This window comes from Sinocyclocheilus rhinocerous, unplaced genomic scaffold (genome assembly GCF_001515625.1).
Source record: "Sinocyclocheilus rhinocerous isolate Xijiao unplaced genomic scaffold, SAMN03320098_v1.1 scaffold697, whole genome shotgun sequence".
Taxonomy (NCBI): Eukaryota; Metazoa; Chordata; class Actinopteri; order Cypriniformes; family Cyprinidae; genus Sinocyclocheilus; species Sinocyclocheilus rhinocerous.
The window spans coordinates 1,595,016-1,619,365 of record NW_015664033.1 but is presented as its reverse complement, the minus strand read 5'-3'; the positions used below and the strand labels follow the sequence as shown (position 1 = coordinate 1,619,365).

At 36.6% G+C, this 24,350-nt stretch overlaps 1 protein-coding gene and 1 long non-coding RNA gene across 6 annotated transcripts in view; one reads left to right on the top strand and one right to left on the bottom strand.

Annotated features, from left to right (window-relative positions):
• Positions 1-7,423: 7,423 nt before the first annotated feature.
• LOC107729493 (protein kinase C and casein kinase substrate in neurons protein 3-like) lies at positions 7,424-22,547 on the bottom strand. 5 transcript variants are annotated; one of them, XM_016540026.1, is made up of 10 exons: positions 22,472-22,547; positions 18,086-18,153; positions 14,615-14,771; positions 12,876-13,111; positions 12,513-12,668; positions 11,519-11,694; positions 11,299-11,419; positions 10,554-10,627; positions 8,654-8,733; positions 7,424-8,557 (listed from the first exon to the last, which is right to left on the bottom strand). In XM_016540026.1, the coding sequence occupies exons 2-10, from the start codon at positions 18,143-18,145 to the stop codon at positions 8,448-8,450; spliced, it is 1,170 nt and encodes a 389-aa protein (XP_016395512.1). In that variant the 5' UTR covers positions 18,146-18,153; positions 22,472-22,547; the 3' UTR covers positions 7,424-8,447. The 5 variants fall into 5 exon arrangements, with proteins under 5 accessions (XP_016395512.1, XP_016395511.1, XP_016395510.1 ...); XM_016540025.1 differs by lacking the exon at positions 22,472-22,547 and adding an exon at positions 21,584-21,894; XM_016540024.1 differs by lacking the exon at positions 22,472-22,547 and adding an exon at positions 21,335-21,464.
• An 860-nt stretch (positions 22,548-23,407) lies between these two features.
• Positions 23,408-24,350, top strand: part of LOC107729495 (uncharacterized) — a 2,051-nt gene continuing 1,108 nt past the window's right edge. Inside the window, exon 1 of the long non-coding RNA XR_001638585.1 lies at positions 23,408-23,478. This is a non-coding gene — a long non-coding RNA (uncharacterized LOC107729495). The remainder of the gene's footprint in view (positions 23,479-24,350) is intronic.

Sequence of the window (24,350 nt, the reverse complement as noted above, 5' to 3'; positions counted from 1 at the left end):
CCAATCAGTATTTTCCCAGCCATCAGTGTGTGCTTTACATCACAAATTTGCTAATAAACAACCAACAAAATACTCCTCATGTCTGTGCTGATATCTGAATCACCCCTGTAAAACACCATTTATTTGTACCCTAACTGGGCTACACGGAATTAGGCTGAAAGTGTGGCATATATGTGACTCAATGACACATCTAGAGGTCTTATAAATCTCTTCTTTCTCAGAACAGCTCCAGGGTCAGGGTGACTGATGAACATGTCCTCTTGGTGGAAATTTTCTTTGGATGCCAATTTCAGCCTAAAAATCTTTTGTATTTTTCTAATAATGGTCGCAGATAGGGGTCAGGCAGCTTTGCTGTACACCAGTGAAGACTGATGTCTTGCTTCAAATTGAAGCTTTTCTTTCAGTGTTTCAAAGCTTTCTTATGGTTGTTTGTGCATGATTAGTCACTATGCTTTTTTCAGAATGGGGTTATGAACATATGCTGCAAGGAGGTGTTATGTACAGTCAGCAGATCATTATAGGAAAATAAACCCAAGCAGGGTGACCTGGTATCACCCTGAAGGGGTTTATTTTACAATAATGACTAACTGACTGTACATTATTATTATTATGAAATTATTTTATATATTATTAAATTATATATATATATATATATATTATTTTAAAGCTTCCACTAAGAAAAACAGTCACGTAAAATAAAATCAGCCTAGCAACAAGATGAACACAACAACATTACTGTCATAATAATACTAATGAGGTAATTTTCACTATATAGTCAAAAACTGAGACGCAATTACATGTTTGCAATTAACCAAAAGAGCGTAAGTGAGTCCGTGGTTTGATCCATGAAAGTAGTGCTGGTTTCATTTACCCAGATTAGTTTATATAAAGTGTTGCCATGAGGGCAAATAGAGGACAACAATCAGGTTCCACAAATAAAAAACCTGTTTCTTTTTTTCAACATGATAACTGATTTTTAATTATAGAAGCTTACTGTGAGCTACAAGGTTGTTAACTGATAGTATGCCTTTATTGAAACTGTCAGTCTGCATTATTTGGATCTTTTTTTTTTAATAGTTGTGTTCAGGGGTATCGCAACCAGGGACAACAATGTCCTTTTCTCCCAACTGAGATCGCCAACCCCCCCGCCACCCACTGAAAGTGATTTTGAGGGGGCACCAAACCAAAATCAGTGCAATGTGTCCAGAATCCCTAGTTACTTTAACAGCATGGGAAAAAAAACTTCTGGAATCCGGGCAGCTAAAAAAAAAGTGGGCAGGCACTGTTGCACTATGTAGTAGGAAATATCATTTGAATGCGACATAAGGGGTAGTTCACAAAATAATGACAATTCTGTCATCATTTACTTGCCTTCAAGCTGTTCCAAAACCTGTTTGAGTTTTAAAGAATTTTTTAAAGAATATTGGTAACCACACAGTTGACGGCAGCCATTGACTGACCAAATATTATGGAAGTCAATGGCTACCATCAACTGTTTGGTTACCAACATTTTTCAAAATATCTTCTTTTGTGCTTAAAAGAAAGAAACTGTGTCCAACAGCTGAAAGATGTTCATAAAGGTTTGGAACATCTTGAGTAAATAGCCCCTTTCACACATACATCTTTACCGGTAAATTATTGTTAAGAGATCATGCGTGAACAGGACCTTTTCAAAAATACAGGTAAATTCGTTCTGGCAATTTACTGGTTTGAGAAGTTGTTACCAGTAATGTGCTCTGTGTGAACGCAGAACAAGGTTACCGGTCTAAGCACATTCGAGTTCAGAGCGCTCTGATGTAAGACGTTTACTCTTGACCAATCATAACATTCTGACGGAGATGACGCATTTACTCCGCTGCGTAGTTCGGTTTGAAGTCATCTAATACGATGTCTCTGGGCCAAAAGCAGCTGAATGTGATCGTTTGACACAAAAATGACAACATCAACAAAAATACTAAGTGCCTATACCTCTTCATGTTTACAAACACAACACCGGGAGGCTCAGCCGTTTATGCCGAGTTCACACTTCACGTTTTTAGCCCCGATTTTCACTTGCTGACAGGTTTTGCGAAATCGCTGACAAATGCCTGAAATCGGAGACAAATCGGTGCTCGTTTACGCGAGTGACAATCACGCAGTGTGAATTATCAAAGACTTGATCTGAGAGAATCGGCGATGCATCACCGACATCCACTGAATATTTGGCATACTAAAAATCTGGACCTGTCAACGATTCAAAATCCTGCTGTGTGAAATGAGTTCTGACTGAAAAATACATCGGCGATGACCTACAGCCAATGAGAGAGCAAGATACAGAGCGGGAAGCTCGGGGAGGAGTTATATAGTTTGCGGATCAGAATGATTCTTCCTATTGTAAATACCTCCTGTCGCTGATCCATTGTGCAATGTGAACACAGCAGCAACTGATGCTTCCCCAGTCGTGCAGTGTGAAAACAAGGATGATCCAACGACTCTGAAAATCGTGCAGTGTGAACTCAGCATTAGAGGTCATTTCCGGTTAATGATGTCACAGAATTTACCAGTATTTTGAAACTGATGTGTGAATCAATGCTTTACCGGTAAAAAGACAGAACGTCATTGCCTGTGTGAACAGCATATTTTTGTCATTTAAGTCATTCCAGTAATTTTAAGGCAATTTACTGGTATTACTGTGTGAAAGGGGCTAATGATTACATAATTTAAACTTTTTGGGTGAACTATCCAGAGATCAGTGTAATAATTTGCAATTAACAATTAGCTATTATTTAGCAACGTGTTCCTGTGTAAAATTTAACACAGAAACACACACTAAAATGTCTGTTGTGGTTCAAGGGAAAATATAAACTTACACAGAGCTACTCAAATACAGAAGGATAGGCCTATAATCCTCATGTCTCTGGGTGACTGTGTTTCCCTTTGTCGTTCTATTTCTCTCTCTCTTTCCACCAATTAACAATTAGCTATTATTTAGCAACGTGTTCCTGTGTAAAATTTGAGTGAGGGGGAGCCTGTGAATGACAGATTGCTGAACTGCTCATATGCTGTGTGCCTCGCTGGAAGAGCATGAGTCACTCCCCACACACATATCCATACGCATTTATGTGCATTTATCACAGACGCATGGAGTTAAAATCATCAACATACATCCACGCATGTTTGTTAGCATAAGCATTAGTAGACTTGATGACATGAAGATTTAAATAAACATAAATATAGACCTCCATAATACTGATGAGAAGCTCTCTGAAAACGACGCGCTCAGTACGCGCGCGCACACGCATCCCATTTAAAATATAATGACCGTGGCTTCTGTCTGTCGGTGCGAGGGTGAATGTGTCAGTGGTGGGTGAAAAAAATGGGTCGGAGGTTTGTAATTGTAACACCCCTGTGGACTGTTTGTTGTGGTTTCTTCCCCTTGTGTTGGTTTAGCCCGTATAATCATTAGTTAATTACCCTCATTGTGTTCACCTGTCTGCCCCTCGTTATCTGCCCTATAAGTTCCTGTCTCTTGTAATCTAGTGTTGTCGGTTATTGTGAATGTTACCCTGAGTGTGTGTCTCATCTACCCGTATCTGCCTTGTTGTCTCTACATTAAACATCCTTATTTGAATCCTTGTCGTCCTCGTCATCCTGCCTGCCTCCACACACCTTGACCGTGACAGTAATCTAACAATGAAAAGCAGAGAAAAACAATGCTAGATGCTACTGACTAGTGACTATACGATTGTGCATAGATAGAATAGCATAGCTTGTAGCAAATAAAAGCAGGGTTCAAATAAACTTGGCATTGATCGACCAGATGAATTTATCACGTAGAAATATGGCTAATGATAATTCAATATTTGGCACAGGGTTTGCTGCTTTAGGACTAAAATTACATTTCTGTTGTTTATCTAAGTGGCAGTTTTCTTTTTCAGTCTAATCTAATAATTTTGCGTATTTTTCATGATTGTATTTATACAATGTTTGTTTTTCAATGTTTTTTTACTTACCTTTGTACAAAAACAAACATTATGATACTGGGCTGCCACTTGATGTCCAATATAAAATCTAGGTCTCGAGGTAAAACCGGTCGAGACCCAGTAGTGTTTGATGTCAGCGTTTATGGGTTTAGCAGTAACAGACCATCAGTTATCAAAGATAATTGCTTGATAAATCAACAGCGCCCTCTGCTGGCTCACACCACCTCTTACCCGACAGCAGTAGGCCTTTCTTATGTACAGGTGCATTTTGAGTTGATTAGCTGATTGGCATGTCACCATATTCTAATTTGTTGAGATAGTGAATTGGTGGGTTTTTGTTAAATGTGAGCCAAAATCATCACAATTAAATGAACCAAAGACTTAAACTACTTCAGTCTGTGTGCATTGAATTTATTTAATACACGAGTTTCACAATTTGAGTTGAATTAATGAAATAAATGAACTTTTCCACGACATTCTAATTTATTGAGATGCACCTGTATTTCTATAGGATAGGGTTGACCATACGTGCCATTTTCCCAGGACGCGTCCTGGCCAGGATTTCTATATTGCCTAAAATATGCAATATAGAAATATTGCATATATATAGTCTGCGTGTGCAGACTATATATATGCAATAGTCTGCGTGTGCAGACTGATCGGTGTATGACATCAAAATACCATACAGACGGTTCCTTATGCTTTCAAAATGCTCTCGAGGTATTTTGATGTCATACACCGATCGGTCTGCACACGCAAACAAAGCCAAAACCTAGATATTTTAGGCAATATAGAAATCCTGGCCAGGACGCGTCCTGGGAAAATGGCACGTATGGTCACCCTACTATAGAAGTTACATAACAATTACCCACTTGAAATGATAAATAGAGCACATCAGTATTGTAAGATAATCAGCTTATGAGAACATGCTGGCAGGCAAATGATGAAATTTGAGAGGCGCTTGGTGTCCGTTGAAAATAATATCGATCTATAAAAGCATCCACGACCAGCAGGGTTGTGTTTGGAATACAGTGTTCTTACTGACAGACAGTAGAACACAGCGTTCACAGCATAAATATCTTTATTCTCTTTGCTTAGACTGTGATTATTGCCATGTACTGCAGAAATAGTGTTGCTGTTCCATTTCGAGTGTGAGATGTTTAGTTCTCACTGAATAAATATTAGTCTTGTGACCTTGAATATCAAATAACTTCATGATCTGTGTGAGAATTTATGCAAAGAAATAAACACATATATACAGTATCTCACAGAAGTGAGTACACCCCTCACATTTTTGTAAATATTTTATTATATCTTTTCATGTGACAACACGGAAGAAATTACACTTCTAAAGATGATGCACAAGAAAGCCCACAAACAGTTTGCTGAAGACAAGCAGACTAAGGACATGGATTACTGGAACCATGTCCTGTGGTCTGATGAGACCAAGATAAACTTCTTTGGTTCAGATGGTGTCAAGCGTGTGAGGAGTACAAAGACAAGTGTGTCTTGCCTACAGTCAAGCATGGTGGTGGGAGTGTCATGGTCTGGGGCTGCATGAGTGCTGCCGGCACTGGGGAGCTACAGTTCATTGAGGGAACCATGAATGCCAACATGTACTGTGACATACTGAAGCAGAGCATGATCCCCTCCCTTCGGAGACTGGGCCGCAGGGCAGTATTCCAACATGATAACGACCCCAAACACACCTCCAAGACGACCACTGCCTTGCTAAAGAAGCTGAGGGTAAAGGTGATGGTATATATATATATATATATATATATTAGTGCTGTCAAATGATTAATCGCGATCAATCGCATCCAAATATATGTATATATATATGTATGTATATGTGTATATATATATATATATATATATATACATACACATACATATACACACACACACACACGTTTGTGTACAAAAATGAGTGTATCATCACAATAATATTTTAGCCAATGTTGATTTGTAGAATCCACATAAAAGCTCTTTTGTGATAGTATTGGCAGAAAATGTTAATTATTTTAAATAAGGCATATTTTCCCCTTTCCTCAGAAACCCTATAGAAATGTACCTATCAGCAGGAAAACAACTTTAAAAAGCCTTTATTTATCATCATTAGAAGCCTTTTTTGTTTAAAATAACCCCAAAGCTTACACCACATTGGTGTAAGTGCTACATAAGAATAGTCAGTACAGGGCAACAATTGTCCTGGCATCTGAGAGTTAAGAAATGTGTATAAAATGCTCAGTATCTGCACAATTTTTCCTTTTTTTCACTAGGCCTAATAAGTAGGCGCCCTCCTCATCACTGTGCTCAGGTATGAATTCACTATAGTTACTGTGACACATGCAATGAAAGCAAGCACCTAAATTTTTCCTTGGCAAACAGTGTGTCTGTAAGAGTTTAAAAAACTGAAAAGTAAAAGCACATTTTTTTGGACGAAATTGGTTGCGTCATTGACCTACTCATAGCTTATGCCAGCTTTACTTAGCCTGAGCGCAATTATTTTCCCTGTGAGAAATTTTATGCAGACAACCAGCAGTAATCAGCACATTTATGGGCTGTGCTTATTTTTGCAAAGTGGAAAGGTTAATGTTGCTCAAAACTGTGGGAAAGGAATTGGCCCTAGGAAAATCAGGCTCAGAGTGGGAACATTTCTGACTCATGTACTCATGATGCACGAAAAGCATGTATATGAGTGAGAATGTGTGTGACAACCACTCAGGGCAACACACTGAATGATCTGACACTATTAAAAGATGTGCTGCGGGGTCCAGTGGAGCTGAAATCCTGAGATACGTGAGCAGGCTGACTCATATGAGTCCACACACATATAACTTAATATATATTAAATTGATCGAAAAGAGACGGTTTTGCAATGTTACAAAAGATTTCTATTTCAAATAAATGCTATTCTTTTTTTTGTGATCAACTTTTTATTGTCTTTCAGTTTTAAATATAAAATAAATGCTATTCTTTTAAACATTCTACTCATCATAGAATCTTGAAAAGATGTATTGTAGTTTCCACCAAAATATCAAGCACAACATTGATATCAATATGATATTTTTTTTTTTAGCTGCATATTACCATACTGATTTCTAAAGGATCATGTGACACTGAAGACTGGAGTAAAGATGCTGAAAATTCAGATATTCCACCACAAGAAAAAATGTACATTTTATAATATATTAAAATAGCAGTTATTTTAAATTGCAATTAAATAATTTTTTTAAATTGTATTTATGATCATAAAAGACTTCTTTCAAATACAAAAATAAATAAATAAAATATTTAAGATGAAAAAGTTATTGTGAATTGTAATAATATTTTACAATATTACTATTTTTACTGTATCTTTGATCATATAAATGCAGCCTTGGTGAGCATAAGAGACTTTTTTGTTTTTTGAGAAAATTTTGTCCACCAATTATAGCCGAGTATTACACCCACACCCACCAACATTTATTTACAGCCCCATATATTTGCACCCGCATGTGGCCTCAGGACATGCACAGAGTGAAATATGAACAGTACAAATAAAATGTGTCTATGTATAATAATGTGTATGTGCTTACTGAATGTTTTTTTTTTTCAAGATGATTAATAAGAACAAGACTCAGTAATATGTATCCCTTTAATACTGCTAGCGTTCGCTTTAGATTAGTGATGGTGCAGAAAATACTGCCCTGATCCAATGTAATTTACTCGCACTACGGCACAAACAAACACTGTGCTCATTTGCATACATTTTCTTTGGTTAGACTGACATCTTAAAATACAACAGAAATACACAAGAAGAGACCATAATGGGTCCCATGGCTATCACTTTAAAGAGGTGTTGATTAGTACTGCCTTTGTGTAACTAAAATTACTAAATGTGAGACAAGTTACATTTACAAGCAAGACCAAAGGGGAATAAAATAGCATATTATCAAACCTATTAACATCTTGCGTGAAATTTGTAGCTGAAGATGACATCATAACCATCTGGCCCCTTTTACACAGGCATCAGATATAACGCAATTCTCGTCAGAAGAAACATGTCACTGATAAAACGCAAATAAGCAGTGAAGTCTTTGGTGTGAGACATTGTCCTTAAAGTACTCTGTAGGTTCATGCAAGCATCAAGACAATGCAGTTCATATTCTCCATATATATTAGAGGATCTCGGTACCTAATCATGTTATAATGTATGAAAATCTCTGCATATTTTTGACTTGAAGCTACAATGTGACACACAATAAAATATAACATTACAATGTTCTCAAGTAAGATCGTAGTGAAAGAACTTTGGAAACATTTTCTCATTCTGATCCCAACTTAACGCACTCAATTCAACTCTAAACCTTTACCTGTGTACCATCCGCTCACAGAAAACAAAGCAATCTTCAAAAAAAATGGCTGTGAGCCAGGCTTAAACCTGGGCGCCTGTAGGCAGTTACGGACCCCAGAGCTGGAGCTCCATGCTGTCCTGTGGTTTTACACCACCTCCACGTAGTTAGCAGGGTAAAGGCCCTCTTTCCCTCCGTCCATCATGCCTCTGCACCAACCCTGATCATCCTCATCCTCGATCTTCAGAAACTCCTCACCTGAACACACACAAACATAAAGCGTCAGAGGCGTTACACGTACATCATACAGACACATAATATATGAATACACAAACATAAACAAGGGCAGCTTACCTGCTTTGAAGGACAGTTCATCCGTCTCCTGTCCAACGTAGTCATAGAGAGCTCTGACTCTCACTCCTCCAATCATTACACTGAGACGAGGAGGGAAAACAGACAGTCACTAAAATAAGCCCCTTCTTAAAGGGGTCCTATTATGCTTTTTCACTTTTTCAACTGTAGTTAGTCTGTAATGTTGCTGTTTGAGCATAAAAAAGATCTGCAAAGTTCAAAGTCCACTTTAAAAGGAAACATTTTATTTAACAGAAATCACTTTTCAAAAACTACAACAAACGACTCGTTTGGACTACAACGCATATTTTCCGGGATTTGTGATATCACAAAGATCGACGAATGGGACGAGTGCTTGTTGAGCTGCACTAGAGAAGGCAACGAGTGTTATCACTATGTTGGAGACACGCTAGCTTTCCCAAGGCAGACGAACTTAGAGTGGTTACAATCATCCGGGTTTAAATCGCGCTCAAATTGATTTGATTTTGAGGCAATATTTACACTGAAGCTCGCAGGCGGCTATGGTAAGGGGCGTGACATTTCCAGACCAGGCGCCGAGTGCTTATGAGATAAAAAAATCCAAATTATGAGATTAAAAGTCATAATTATTACACGTCAAAATGATAACAACAACATAATGTAAAGTCCTAATTATAAACAAATCTAATAATAATTTATACTATGCTAAATTTTAAATCTTTACTCATAATTATGATTTGTGACCCTGGAGCACAAAACCAGTTTTAAGTCGCTGGGGTATATTTGTAGCAATAGCCAAAAATACATTGTAAGGGTCAAAATTATCGATTTTTCTTTTATGCCAAAAATCATTAGGATATTAAGTAAAGATCATGTTCCATGAAGATATTTAGCAAATTTCCTACTGTAAATATATCAAAACTTAATTTTTGATTAGTAAGATGCATTGCTAAGAACTTCATTTGGACAACTTTAAAGGCGATTTTCTCAATATTTAGATTTTTTTAGATTTTCAAATAGTTGTATCTCGGCCAAATATTGTCCTATCCTAACAAACCACACATCAATGGAAAGCTTATTTATTCAGCTTCCAGATGTTGTATAAATCTCAATTTCGAAAAATTGACACTTATGACTGGTTTTATGGTCCTGGGTCACATTTAGTATCTCATAATTTCATCTTGTTTGCCATAATTATATTTTTTATGTCATAATTCTGATTAATCAAAGCATGTTTTTTTTTTCTTATGTGGCAAAAATAGGCTTCTATTGTAATAAATCATAGAAACATGTCTATTTGTTTATTTCTTAAATATAAAATTTTTAGGAACCATATAACTTACAAAACGTATACTGTGAAACACTAAACCAAAAGAAGGATAGTAAAGGAAGTTTTTGAGGATTTTAGTCAATTTTTTCCACACCTGCCTAAAAAGGATACTAAATACTATAACATTTCGGACTATTACTGTCCTTGGATATGTTTATACAGGATTTATCCATAAATACTCAAATCTGTTGTTAGCCAGTGCTAAGTTGACTGTGATCAGCATTTGCCTCAATTCTGATTCACAATCTCCACAGTCTTACTCACAAATACTGCATAAATGATTGACTTTTGTAAAGAAAAACAGCCAAAATGTTTTACAATGCCACAATTCATTCCAGTACTGGATATAATATCCAATCAATGTTTGCTTCTGTATTTTACTGAAAATCACTGTTCAATCCCCAACTCATCCCTTGTCAAGCTTGTCTGAGCAATATTAACCAAGGAGACTGAGCTTTGCAACAGGCCAATACACAGCAGCAAACAATAACAAGGCCTGAAGTTCAAAAAGGCCCAGTTTGGTTTGTAGTGAATAACAGTCAGGCAGCCTAGCACTGTGAAGCCCTACAGCAAATATCACTGTAGTAAACTGACCTTCTCTCCATCACTACTGCTTTCTGCTCCACCTCCTTCTTTCCCTTTTTATGCTTCTTGTCTGGAGTCCACTCCTGAAATAGAAAGAGAGCGAGAGACGGAGTGAGTGAAGGAGTAAATGTGGGTTTTGGCACAACAGAACGCAGTCTATTTGAAGATGTGCCACTGTGAGATACATAAATATCACGTATAACAACAAAGACGTCACTTTAACACCCTCAAGAAAGCATTAACCTCAAAACTATACTTTAAAACAAACCTTAGGCCTAAAGTGTTGTTTTTGCTACGGAGTGATATCAATGTGGCTAGCTGCACATTTCTCATCACAGATAATCAATCTTATTTTTAATGAGACCGGATGTGATCATTTGTAACTTGAATGTGCAAGGCTTCCTATGCACAGTCGCTTCTAGCTGTACAAAAACAGTCACTTATGCTGCTTGATCATACAGTAATTTCAATTATCGTAATAAATTTATGCTTCTAGTTATTTACCTATAGCAAATAATAAATCAGAAGTCACAGAAAAGACTATACTTCTGTATTTCATAATAAAGTGGAAGGGTACAGGTAACAGACGTCGGGCTCTTTTAACAAACCAGCCAAAACACCCTAACAACTGCATAGCAATACAATGGCAAACACCCACAACACCCTAACATTTTCTTTAGAAAATGTCAAAAGTAAGTTTTAGCTAATGTTTGTCAATGTAAATGTATTTGCAATATGAACCGCATGTATTTACCTGAAATTGAGGCCAGTCGGTGGGCATTCCTGGCCCGTGTGTATTCTTCCACCAGCGCAAATCTTCCTGCTCGCTGATGGACATCAGAGTGTTATGGAGCTCATTGTACACGGCTTTTACGCTAACAGAGCGAGCGAGAGAGAGAGAACTTGTATGATTTACTCATTGTGACTGAGACAAACTGAGATTTGACCAGTACAGTATAACCGTTCTCACACACCTCTCATTGTTGGTGACATCCAAGTGTCTGTGGATGGACAGGAAAGCCTGTTTGAGGAAGCTTATCCTCTTTCTCTCCTCCTCCTGCGATTGGTCAAAGATCGACTCCATTTCCTCCATGTAGCGTGGAGCATAACGTGTCACTTCCTCAAGAATCTTCTCATAGCGGGCTCGCACCTGTAAACAGGAATTTGCAGCCAGTTAGTCAGATGTGTTATGTGTATGTGCCACTTCAGATTGAACTGGATTTCAAATGCAACGTCAAAACCATTTTTAAATTGTCCAAGCAGTTATTTTTCAAACAATAAGAACAATGGTTAACTTTTTATACATAAAAAATATATATTTCTATAATAAATTAGTACAAATCCTGTTGTTTTGAATGTATTATTCATTACAAAATCCTGAAAAAAATGTATGCAACACTGTTTTAAATATTGAAAATAAGAAGAAATTTTTCTTGAGCACCAAATCAGCATTGAATAAATTACATTTTAAAATATATTAAAATCGGAAACATTTATTTTTAAGTTGTAATAATATTTCACAATATAAATGTTTCTGCTGTATTTTTACTCAAATAAAAAAATATATATATATTGATCCTTATAACAGGTCAGATTTCAAACCGGGTCTTGAATGACAATCAAAAATGTCCCACGACAAATAAGACTAGATTTACATCTACAGTATTAAGGATTACTAAATAGTTCAAACACAAGTACAGTCATCTGTTTTTTTTTCCTTGCACCTGAGTTGATTCTGCACATCCTCTCTTTTTTCTTTTCTGTTGCATGCTGTACATTCAATTCTTGATCATTAATCTGTGCAGTATATTGCATGATTTCACTGCATTGTTATGAAGCTTGTAAATGTAAACAAAGTTTTTTTTCTGCTTCCTTTTCCTGACTCGGATGATAAAAGACTATTTGAAACTGTTATTTTCTTTTTCTCTTTCTGTTTCTTTCTGACAGTCCCCCCCACACAGCACTCACTTTCTCTGTTTCCTGGTGAGCCAGTTCAGTCTCTTCCTGGATCTTCCTCTGTTTCTCGATGGCAATGTCAGGGTTGCCTTGGGCATGGGCCTCCCGCTCACGAGCCATGTGTTCCTTACGGCAAGCTTTGTGAAACGCTGACTTAGCCTTCTCTAGCTGCCACAAAAAACACACAAATTCAGGTCAGATTCATGTAAGCCAGGGGTTAGTATTGCACACTCATTCATTTTCAAAAATTCATTATTCAACAATTACCATTTGTAAGCATTTATATAGAGAATTTTTTTTGGTTTTGTCCCTACAATACTGTGTACAAATAAAATGAGTTTAATTTTAACCCCAGAACTGCAATGCTTGCATTACCTTCTTCAGTCTCTTGGCCCAGGGCTTCTGAGCACGTGAGAAACCAGTTTCAAAATCCTGGGACTCCTTGAAACCTCCAAATATCTTCTTACGAAAAGTCTCCTTCTGCCATGTCCGCATGCGATCTCCATCCTCTGACACCAGAGCACGACAGATGGAGGAGTGCAGCGAGGAGAGGCGGTCAGCAGAAGAGAGGAAGCACTGCCAGGCTCGTAACAGAGAGCCGTAGAGAGGACCTGGACAAAGATGAAGACAAACATATTCATGAAAGAAATGAGAGGGCTATTTAAGGTCACAAAAAGAAACTTGTTCATCAGACACTAAACTAAAAATGTGGACATCTCATATAAAACACAGGTCACAGTTCCTTAACTATATGACATATGATTTAGTCTCTTATATTATGTTCCAAATAGCATACTACTCATACTAATCTTTTTACAGTGTGTAGTATGTATACACACAACAGTATGCATTAAAGACCCACATTTGCTAAAATGTGGCAAATATTGTAACCCACGATGCATTGCAAATGTGATTATTTATTTCCAATGGTGTATAAAATATCACTTTCTCCTTCATATTATTTACTTATTATATGACCATTCTGTCAAAACTGAACTCATTCTTAGACAAAATTTGATCAAATAAAATTCTAAATATGTGACCCTGGACCACAAAACCAGTCATAAGGGTCAATTTTTCGAAATTGAGATTTATACATCATCTGAAAGCTGAATAAATAAGCTTTCCATTGATGTATGGTTTGTTAGGATATGACAATATTTGACCGAGATACAACTATTTGAAAATCTGGAATCTGAGGGTGCAAAAAAATCTAAATATTGAGAAAATCATCTTTAAAGTTGTTCAAATGAAGTTCTTAGCAATGCATATTACAAATCAAAAATTAAGTTTTAATATATTTACGGTAGGAAATTTACAAAATATCTTCATGGAACATGATCTTATCCGAATGATTTTTGGCATAAAAGAAAAATCAATAATTTTGACCCATACAATGTATTTTTGGCTATTGCTACAAATATACCCCAGCGACTTAAGACTGGTTTTGTGCTCCAGGGTCACATATTACTATTTTTATTCCTCAGACAAACAACATAGTAAAGTCACATGACAACATTATAGCATATGCTTAGGATAGTTCATTAATTAAATGTAAACACAACCTCAATAAAACATGTATTGTTATTTACTGCATACTATTTTTAAATATAGGATGCAGTATACAGTATGCAATATGCTTAAAAATTTGACTGAAAATGCAAAATATTCATATTAACTCTAAACTTCATGAATTAATATAGAGAGGTCATGTCACAATCATTTAGCAAACTATTAGCATTGTTGTAATGTTGTAAAGTAAACATAAAATATTTATCATTTACTATTATGCATACTGTTTTTTAAATAACATGCAATTTACAGTAAGAAATACACTAGTATTATGTTCTAGACATTTAACATTTGATTGATTGTTCCTCAACTGATTGAATTAAATAACAATAAGGTCATGTTAAAATCATTTAGCATTTACTTAGAACTGTTGTAATGTTATAAAAAGACAACATAAATAAACGTGGCAAATCATTTACAATTATTTACTATTTTGAATGCAAAATTTTATATAACATGCAATATACAGTACATACTGCACAGTATGCAGGAAGCAATACAATTTTTGTTCAGAGCATCTTGATCAAAACTTCAGTACTCACTAGCATCCACTAGAGGTTTCCACTTGGTACTCCACTCACTAAGTTGCTGCGCGTACTGTCTCTCGACCCTGGCCCTCTCCTGGAAACACGCCACTATATCATTACACGCCTGGAAGGCATCTTCGGTCCTCTTCACTGTCCGGTGGTAGTTCCCTGTCTGAGACACAGACAGACAAAACATGGATAAAACTGTAAGGTTAATTGTAAAATATTGAGGGAAAAGAAAATGAAAGACTTGGCTCTAAAGGTTTATAGGCTGTTTAAGAGGTCAAGAGTGAGGTATTTACTGTCAGACACAGGGAAGATGTCCCTCTCTCCTCTAAGGGACTGGCCTCATTTCTTTTCCAGAAGGGTCACTGGGTTTGTTTGCTATGGATTGGACAAGTTATCAGTATAGCGTAAGGTTTGTTTCTAACATAAACGCCTGAAGACAACATGTGGTGTGGAAAACCAGAGCACAATTCAAACATTAACATCTGTGACTAGACGAGTACCAGCGAGTCGAGAGAATTCAGGCCACGGTAAGTGGGGCATCACATGGACAGCGCAGTGAAAGGGGTTGATTAACTGCAATAACACGATAAATGAGAGAGAATGAGGGAGGTGGGCAAACATAATGACATTTCCAGACTGGGCGTCGTGTTTGCTGATGTGGAGCGTGTTCTTCCATTTTATTAGCGGCTCCCCCACAATTTTATTAATTCATCTCTCTCCTTTACATCTTCCTTCTGTGCTATTCTTTGTCGGTTCTTTCTCTTTCTCTCTTTCTTAGCTGTGGTTTGCACCATGTATTTTCCCCAGTCTGAGAAAAAAGTAAAAACAGCTGAGGAATCTCAACTCCGGCCAAGAGCGGTGCAGAGCAGCACCTGCCAACCAATCAGAAAATTACAAAAATCAAACAAATAACACGATCCCTGTCAAACGGAATATAACATTCTCATGGACTCAAAGCTGCACAATATTTAAACAGAACTGTGTTACTGAACAGACAAGTCTATTTAAAAATCAACCCCGTTCAACTCTGGCCGAAGCTTTCTGCATTTCATCACGGCAAATCTACAGTCAGTGCTGTGGTTGACCAATCACAGCATCTAGGATGAACACAAAAACCCTACAGCGCTCAGTTCTGGTCAGCGGCCAGCCAATTACAAGGTAGGACATGCAACAAAACCCTTGCAGGCGATAGCAGTGTGGTTGTTGTAAACTGACTGAACATCATTGGTCGGAGCATTTCACCCCAAACCGTAGCACTGGCCAAGCTCCAGACGGGATGGCAACTCAGCAAAAAGAGCTGAGGCTAAATAGAGAGCTGAGGAGAATCTTAAACAGCTTCATACGGCTCTCAAAGAGCTCTAGATGTCATTGATAATAACAACAAATCACCACAGGAAACTCCATAAATATTCATCAGATAAAACTCACCAACAATGTATATGTGGGATACTATTACATGCATATTCAGTTACTGTAGATGCAAAATTACTTTTTTGCAATGAAAATACATTTTAATGACCATTAGGTTCCAAAAAAAGATTATAAAACCCAAAATTACCTACTTTACTGGGACCAGCCAACTGCCCCCAGGAGAAAGAATATAAATCTATTTGTGACCCTGGACCACAAAACCAGTCATAAGGGTCAATTTTTCGAAATTTAGATTTATACATCATCTGAAAGCTGAATAAATATTTCCATTGATCTATGGTTTGTTATGATAGGACAATATTTGGTGGAGATACAACTATTTGAAAATCTGGAATCTGAGGGTGCAAAAAAAAAAAAAAAAAATCTAAATATTGAGAAAATTGCCTTTAAAGTTGTCCAAATTAATTTCTTAGCAATGCACATTACTAACCAAAAATTAAGTTTTGATATAATTACAGTAGGAAATGTACAAAATATCTTCATGGAACATGATCTTTACTTAATATCCTAATGATTTTTGGCATAAAAGAAAAATCGATAATTTTGACCCATTCAGTGTATTTTTGGTTATTGCTACAAATATACCCCAGTGACTTAAGACTGGTTTTGTGCTCCAGGGTCACATTTAATAAACAGATTAAATAATATTGTAATGAAAATCTGGTTTCTTTTGGGTTTCCAAGAGGCTTAGTTGATAGAAAATATAGCATTACTCAGAATAAAGACAACAGTGGTGAAAAGAAAGTCTTCTTCAGTATGATGCAGTAACAAGTGTATGTGTGTGAGTAACTAACATCAATTTCTCTCTCGTCTCTGTAATAAGTATACTGTAAATCACTTTGGATAAAAGCAACTGCTAAATAGCAGCTTGCTATTTACTTTCTTACTAAATATATTGTAAGTTTGAACATGAGCATGACAGTTAATAGTGCCTATATGTAATTATATATACAGCATCATTGCATAATTACCATTATTAGTATCATAAGAACCTGTTAGAAATATGTTAACTACTGCACTAATAAAACTAAACAGAAAACTAAATGTTAACATTTCGACGTATGAGCAAATACACCTCATTTATTATCCATAGGGTGATTTGGTTAACACAGAAAGACATCTGAACATGCCAAATGTGAAAATACTACAGAATTGCTGCAGTCTAAAATATACAACATTTATAAAGGTATTAAAAGGCAAGGTTCTGCATGATTCCCAGCAGCACTGGAGAGCAGAACAATTAGGGAGCTGAGAGACAAAAGCTGAGCTAATTAAAATGGGTGGAGGCACAATGGATGAAATTTATGGACTGAGATTAAAGGTTAAAGAACCATAAAACATGCTGCAGCAGTCTCAAAGAAGTAAAATAGACTTCACTCGAATATTAATCTTCATTTGGTTAATGTAGGGTGTTCAGAAGCTTTTGTGAAGCGTTCCACTTAATGTCCAAACAAATCCTGTCATCTGTTTTTGCTCCAACTGTTTAGCTGTTAAAACCCAAGTCAAGCTACATCATTCACATGCATTTCTTTCTGCTAACACATACATAAAGCAGAAGCAGATGGTATTTTCTAGAGGTGTGCTGTCCTTCCTCCCCCTCTCACTTACCATCCAGAAGCTCTGATTGTTGGCATCCAAGGTTCTGCATGATTCCCAGCAGCACTGGAGAGCAGAACAATTAGGGAGCTGAGAGACAAAAGCTGAGCTAATTAAAATGGGTGGAGGCACAATGGATGAAATTTATGGACTGAGATTAAAGGTTAAAGAACCATAAAACATGCTGCAGCAGTCTCAAAGAAGTAAAATAGACTTCACTCGAATATTAATCTTCATTTGGTTAATGTAGGGTGTTCAGAAGCTTTTGTGAAGCGTTCCACTTAATGTCCAAACAAATCCTGTCATCTGTTTTTGCTCCAACTGTTTAGCTGTTAAAACCCAAGTCAAGCTACATCATTCACATGCATTTCTTTCTGCTAACACATACATAAAGCAGAAGCAGATGGTATTTTCTAGAGGTGTGCTGTCCTTCCTCCCCCTCTCACTTACCATCCAGAAGCTCTGATTGTTGGCATCCTCAGGGCCTGTCTCTGCCGAGAGCGTTGACATGATGGAGTCTGGAATAGAGATATGACAAGCAACATTTAAAGGTGCACTCATTTTCCTTACAAAAAAAACAGTTTTACAGAAAAAGTAGTTAATAGTACCTTTGAAAAATGTTTAAAATCATCTATATTAACATGAGATGACCACTGCAGTGTTTTAATCTACATAGGGCGGGTCACCTCGTGGAAACTGCCATGTTGAGATCACATGACAAGCAAAATACTAGTCACTTTACCTCAGTAACCCTCTTTTACTGCATACTTTCATTTGTGGAATAAATGTATTCTTGCTGACTAATGTATATTACATTTCTACAGCGGTATCGATAACCAAAAACATTTGTTTTTGCATGATGCTGCATCCACACCACTAGGTGTCAGTATAAGTCAAAAATGCCTGGTGTATCAAACAGTGCAACAAACAAAACAAAGTTACTGATACGTCTTTAGAACAAAATTACTAGTAGTTATTTTTCTTCGTTTAGCTGTGAGAATTAGAGGTCAGTAGTTGGGCTAGTACTCTCCATTCGACATGCCAGAGGGACAAATGGCTGGAATTTATTTCTAGCTTGTCTTAACAGGCAGACAACAGTCAGATATGTGTGACAGAGCTGAATCGCGTACTGTGTCTAATAGCATGCTTGGAGGGCGTTGTGTTTTACAAGCTTTCTTCTATTTAAACTACATTTTACGAACTGCGTCGGAAAGTGCGTGGCTCCAACAAACAAGTTTAATGGTCTTGAAGTCTAGTTCTTGAAGAAAGGAGGAGAGTTATAACCAAGGTTGTTTACAGAGCATCAAAGAGCTTTCTGGATAAAAAAAATGTGTTACTGACTAGTTAATGTGTGAAAAATGAAATGGCTCAAAGCAGATTCAGTGAGTGTTGAAGTGGGATATAAACAGACAGATAGTGCTTAATACTCTCCACTGCTATCTGCCGTGATCCAGAGCACTGGGCTTTGACATTTGAGCCATCCCAAAATAAACAAGGGGTGAAAGTTCACCAACACCGACACATACAGTACTCAAACACACACAAATACACTAGTTCTCTTCTGAAACCACACATGTTGATGAGCTCTTTGACACATATGCTTGCAAACACAGGCACATGTGGCTGGCTGACATGCCCACACAGGCACATGTCTGAGCTGCCCTGAACACACACATGCCAGAAACACACGCTACAGACAGCACAACATGCCTGTGGCCATTTGTTTCTGTAAATGCAATAAACCACATTTTGTCACAAGACATGGAGAGAGAACAAGATGACAGAAGGGAAGTGCATGAACAAGCTGTTATTTGTCTGTCTTTTCTATTCTCTCTCTCCCTCTCAGAGGGTTCATGGGCCTCAGTGCATTATCCCACATTTTCTCTTCCTATCGTCTTTCCCTCTGCAGGGGTCATGGGTATAGTAAATCACTCTATATTTGAACTTTAACCTCACTTCCTGTTCCCCCTCTGTTCCTCTCCCTCCAGACAGTGTTGTGCTCTCAGAGAATATGAGCAGGGACGAGCTTAAAGGGACAGTTCACACAAAAATCTAAATTCTCTTTAATTTCTTACACTCTTGTTCTTTTAATTCTATTTGATTGTTTAAGGCAAAATATGTGGTTTGTTGAACAGGCAATGAAGCTTTCAAGCTTCCAGAATGATGCAAAAGCACCATAAAAGTGGTTCATTTGGTTCTTACAGTATATTTCAAGTCTTCTGTAGCTTTGTGTGAGGAACAGACTGACATGTATGTTATTTTAAGTTGTTTTTTTTGGAATAAATTGCTAATTTAGTTAGGGGAAAAACATCTGAATGAATCGTTCATTAACCAGACTGATTCAGTTCTAAAAGTTGCGATGTAACGGAAGTAATGACAGATCTTTTCTTTCATTTTGTGACATACATCAGAGTGAAACAGATTGAAAAATGAAAAAAAAAATGTAGCATGGGGAATTTTTTTATCCATCGGTTGTTGATTAGATGGAGGCGGATGTAAATGCAGGTTTTTGGTCAACTGTAAGGAAGAGGCGGGGTTTATGCAGACTCAATTATTGGAGAAATTCTGTCATTCCACCAAAAGATTTAGATATGACATTTTGATTAAAAATTATAAAAAATATAAATAAATAAATAAATAATACATAAAAGTCCATCCATGGATTAATCGTTCAATATAATGCGTTTAGAAAATAGATAGGGTGAATACTAAAGGAGAAGATTTTCAATGAATAAATATTTAAATTTCAATCTCTTTTTCACTCAAAACATATGAATTCAGAAGACGTATAGAAAAGATATTGCACAAGCCAATTTTTTATACTTTTATGATGCACTTTTACATCAGTTTAGAAGATTAAATGATTTCGTCTGCATTCACAACTGCATGAAAAAAATCAACTACATTCATCAAAATTTTCCCTGTTTTGTTCCAAAGAAGACAGAAAGTTATGCGGGTTTGAAGCAACATGAGGGTAATTATGTGATAACAGTATTTTCATTTTTTCCACTGTTGCCTGTTTGCATTCGGTCTTTTGTCTGAGGTTAACCTAAAAGTCTCCAGGAGGGTTTAATCTTCATAACCCATCTCTGTTTAGTCTTCATAACCCAGAATAAAATCGCAATTTTATGTACAATTAAATAGAAGGATGAACACATCTGCTTGACTGAATTAAATGATCACTACTTGGAGACTGAACTGTAGAGGTACTCTAAAACATCTAAGAAAAACACCATCTAGAATCGCACGTTATAAAGAACTGCATTTTGGAAAGGACAAAATAGTACATTCAAGATGGAGATCAAAAACTAAGAAAGTTTTGAAAGATCCTGTAACTGGAGAGGAGGGAATGATGACCCATTTCTCTGAAAATATCATCATGACGTTGCTGTGAATCTCCCTCTTCTCTCCTCTTATTTTCTCTTTTCTCCCCCTTTTCAAAGCCCCTCAAACCCCCATCCCATACCCCTCACCCACCCTGGCTCTCTTTTTCTCTCCTCCCCCTGTCCCCGTTTTGAGTGTCACACATAACTCAACACACACCCACACACTGAAGAAATATATAGCAACTTATGAATGCATCAGACAGAAATAGTATATGAGAAGAACTGCAGAACTCATCAATGCACTGTGATCTAACCTGACACAAACACATGAAAAAATAAAGAAGGATAGAGAAAAAGGACACAACAGACTCACCTCTAACTTTTTCAGGGAAAGTTTCCTTTTAGTTCACACTTTTTCTTTTCTGAAGTAACAGACCACCCCTTTTCTGCTGGCTTTTCCACTTCTACGACCACCATATGGTTATGGTGTGTTCTGGACACACTCTTTCCAGAAATAGTATATGAGAAGAACTGCAGAACTCATCAATGCACTGTGATCTAACCTGACACAAACACATGAAAAAATAAAGAAGGATAGAGAAAAAGGACACAACAGACTCACCTCTAACTTTTTCAGGGAAAGTTTCCTTTTAGTTCACACTTTTTCTTTTCTGAAGTAACAGACCACCCCTTTTCTGCTGGCTTTTCCACTTCTACGACCACCATATGGTTATGGTGTGTTCTGGACACACTCTTTCTTCTCCTCTCTGTCTTTGACCCCGCTGTCAGTGTTTAATGAGGTGGCTTCCTGTCACTTTCTTTCTCTCCTCTCCTCTCCGCTCCTCTCCTCCCTCTCTCCAGATCCCCCTCTTTCCGAAGCAGCTGCAGGCGACCAAACTTTTCGCTCTGTGGATCATACTACATGACAACACTCCTCCCTCTCCCTCTCTCTTTCTCTTTCTCCCTCTCCCTCTCATTTATACACAGAGTTGCTCCTCACAGTAAAGTGGGAATGAAGTGGATTCAGTCCAGACAATTAGTTTGGATGTGTTTCATTCAAGAATAACCCTACAAAGAGAGACAGATACCTGTTGCACACTTTTTTACTTACACAACCTAATTAAAGATTTCATAGTAACAGAAGTAAGGTTAAGATAAGGTCTCATTTTGTTAACATTAGATAATGCATTACTGTAACATGAACTAACAATTAGCAATACATTTTTACAGCATTTATTAAGCTGTTACTTAAAAATGTTCATGTTCATGTTAATTCAGTAACTAATGTTAACAGATACAACTTTCGATTTTAAGAATGTATTTGTAAATGCTGAGATTAACATTACCTAAGATTAATAAATGCTGCCGAACTATTGTTCTTTCATTATTCGTATTAACTAATGTTAACAGATGAAACCTTATTGTAAAGTGTTGCATATTTCATATTCTGTGAATTATTGTCTTTTGTATAACCACTACATTTATTACTATCACAACTTCAAAACCTCACCTCAAAAATGCTTAATCTCACAATACCCATGGTCTCAGGAGGTCCACACAACAGCTGCCTGCACTGGCACGTCCAGTGGTTCTTAGGGAGGAAACGGGAGGGGAGGTGAGAGAAGACCCTCAGATTGTGTTGAACAAAGCTCTGTGACTCAGTATTACAAATATGGCAGCTGTTGTACACACTGACAAGAGCCCATCCCAAATATCTCTGCATGCATGGTTCAGTTATATTTTTATAATCTCAGGAATAGTAATAGCATTTTAAGAATTAATAATGAACCATCTCTGTTCTCTCTCTGTGCTATTTTTAAAGACAATGTGGTCATAATCGGGGTCAAATATCTTTACCCTCACCACTTTCCACAGAATCACATAATAACCTCTTTCCAATATTTTACATATTTACTGTATTACATTTAGCTGCTAGAAAAAAATACAACACATAAAAATATCTAAAAAATAAGTTATATGAAAAACATACAGTATTCTTACATTTCAAATAAATAGACAAAAATACATATAAGTTCAAATAAAGTTTAGAAATATCATAAAAGCCTTCCAGTGATTTGATTCTTGCTTTTAAAGGTCCAAAACCTGTCCGTATATACAAATAGCTACAAAAGTATACAGCTCTTGATGAACCAAGCAAAACTGTTGAAATCTCAAACTACTAATATAAAGTAGCCTACTAGGCCTACTACTCCAAATGTACAATTTAATTTGGAAATGTACAACTTAGAAAAAAAAGGAGCGAATTAAATTAATAACAAATCCAAATATCTACCAAGAAAAAAATCTTCTCCTTTTAGTTTTTTGGCGAGTTACGAAAAAAGATCACTTTTAAATGTTATGTTTATTATAACTGCACCACAGCTCTGTCTGCTTGAATTTTGTAAAGGCGCTATTAACGGACGCCTAAAGGTAGGTCCTACTCAGGATATAAACCGCCACACTGCGGGCGGAAGAGCCCTCAGTCTGTCGTGGAAGAAACTGATGCACTATGTGTGGGTAAGTGTACGTTTTTTGGTGTCATTGTTAAGCATGTAACGTATTTATTGTTTTACCAGGGATTTATGTCGTAATAATCATCATTGTAAGACTATTATAGGTTAATGCGTCTTTTAATTAAGCTGTTTAGTCAACCACGTGGCGCGCAGATGATGTACCTCGTGAGCATGTGGTGTACTTTGTTAATTTTTAAGAATGAGATTATTGCTTTTCAAATTGTTTTTAGTGTGCGTTCGCGGTGAGTAGTTCAAAACCTTTGTTCATGTTAGCCTAGGGCTGGACGATATGGCCAAATTTATGTCACAATATTTTTCTTAATTTCGGCCGATACGATACAATTCTTATATCGATATGAGCACTATTTATCTGAAATATTTATATTTTGTAACATTATAAATGCCTTTTATCATCACTTTTGATCAGTTTTAAGCATCCTTGCTAAATAAGTGTTCATTTCTATAATTTCTTTCCCCCCAAAAATAATAAATTATACTGACTCCAAGCCTTTGAATGGAATAGTGCATGTTACAAAAGCTTTTTATTTCAGGTAAATGCTGATTTTTGGATCTTTATATTCAAAGAATCCTGAAAAAAAATTTACTCTACTGTTTTAAATATTTTATAATCAGCAAATCAGTATATTAGAATGATTTCTGAAGGATCATGTGACACTGAAGACTGGAGTATTAATGCTGAAAATTTAGCTATGATCACAGGAGTAAATTACATTTTAAAGTCTATTCAAATATAAAGCAATTTTAAGTAATAAAAATTTCAAAATTGTACTGTTTTTGCTGTACTTTAGATCAAATAAATGCAGCCATGGTGAGAGAATTCTTAAAAAAAAAAAAAAAATGTAAATCTTACCGTTC

Coding starts and splice junctions, on each gene's coding strand:
- LOC107729493 (XM_016540026.1), bottom strand. CDS start 18,145: ATGTCAACGCTCTCGGCAGAGACAGGCCCTGAGGATGCCAACAATCAG. Junction 12,669..12,875: donor GGGCCAAGAGACTGAAGAAG/GTAATGCAAGCA, acceptor TTTTTGTGGCAG/CTAGAGAAGGCTAAGTCAGC. Junction 11,695..12,512: donor CTCACCAGGAAACAGAGAAA/GTGAGTGCTGTG, acceptor TCCTGTTTACAG/GTGCGAGCCCGCTATGAGAA.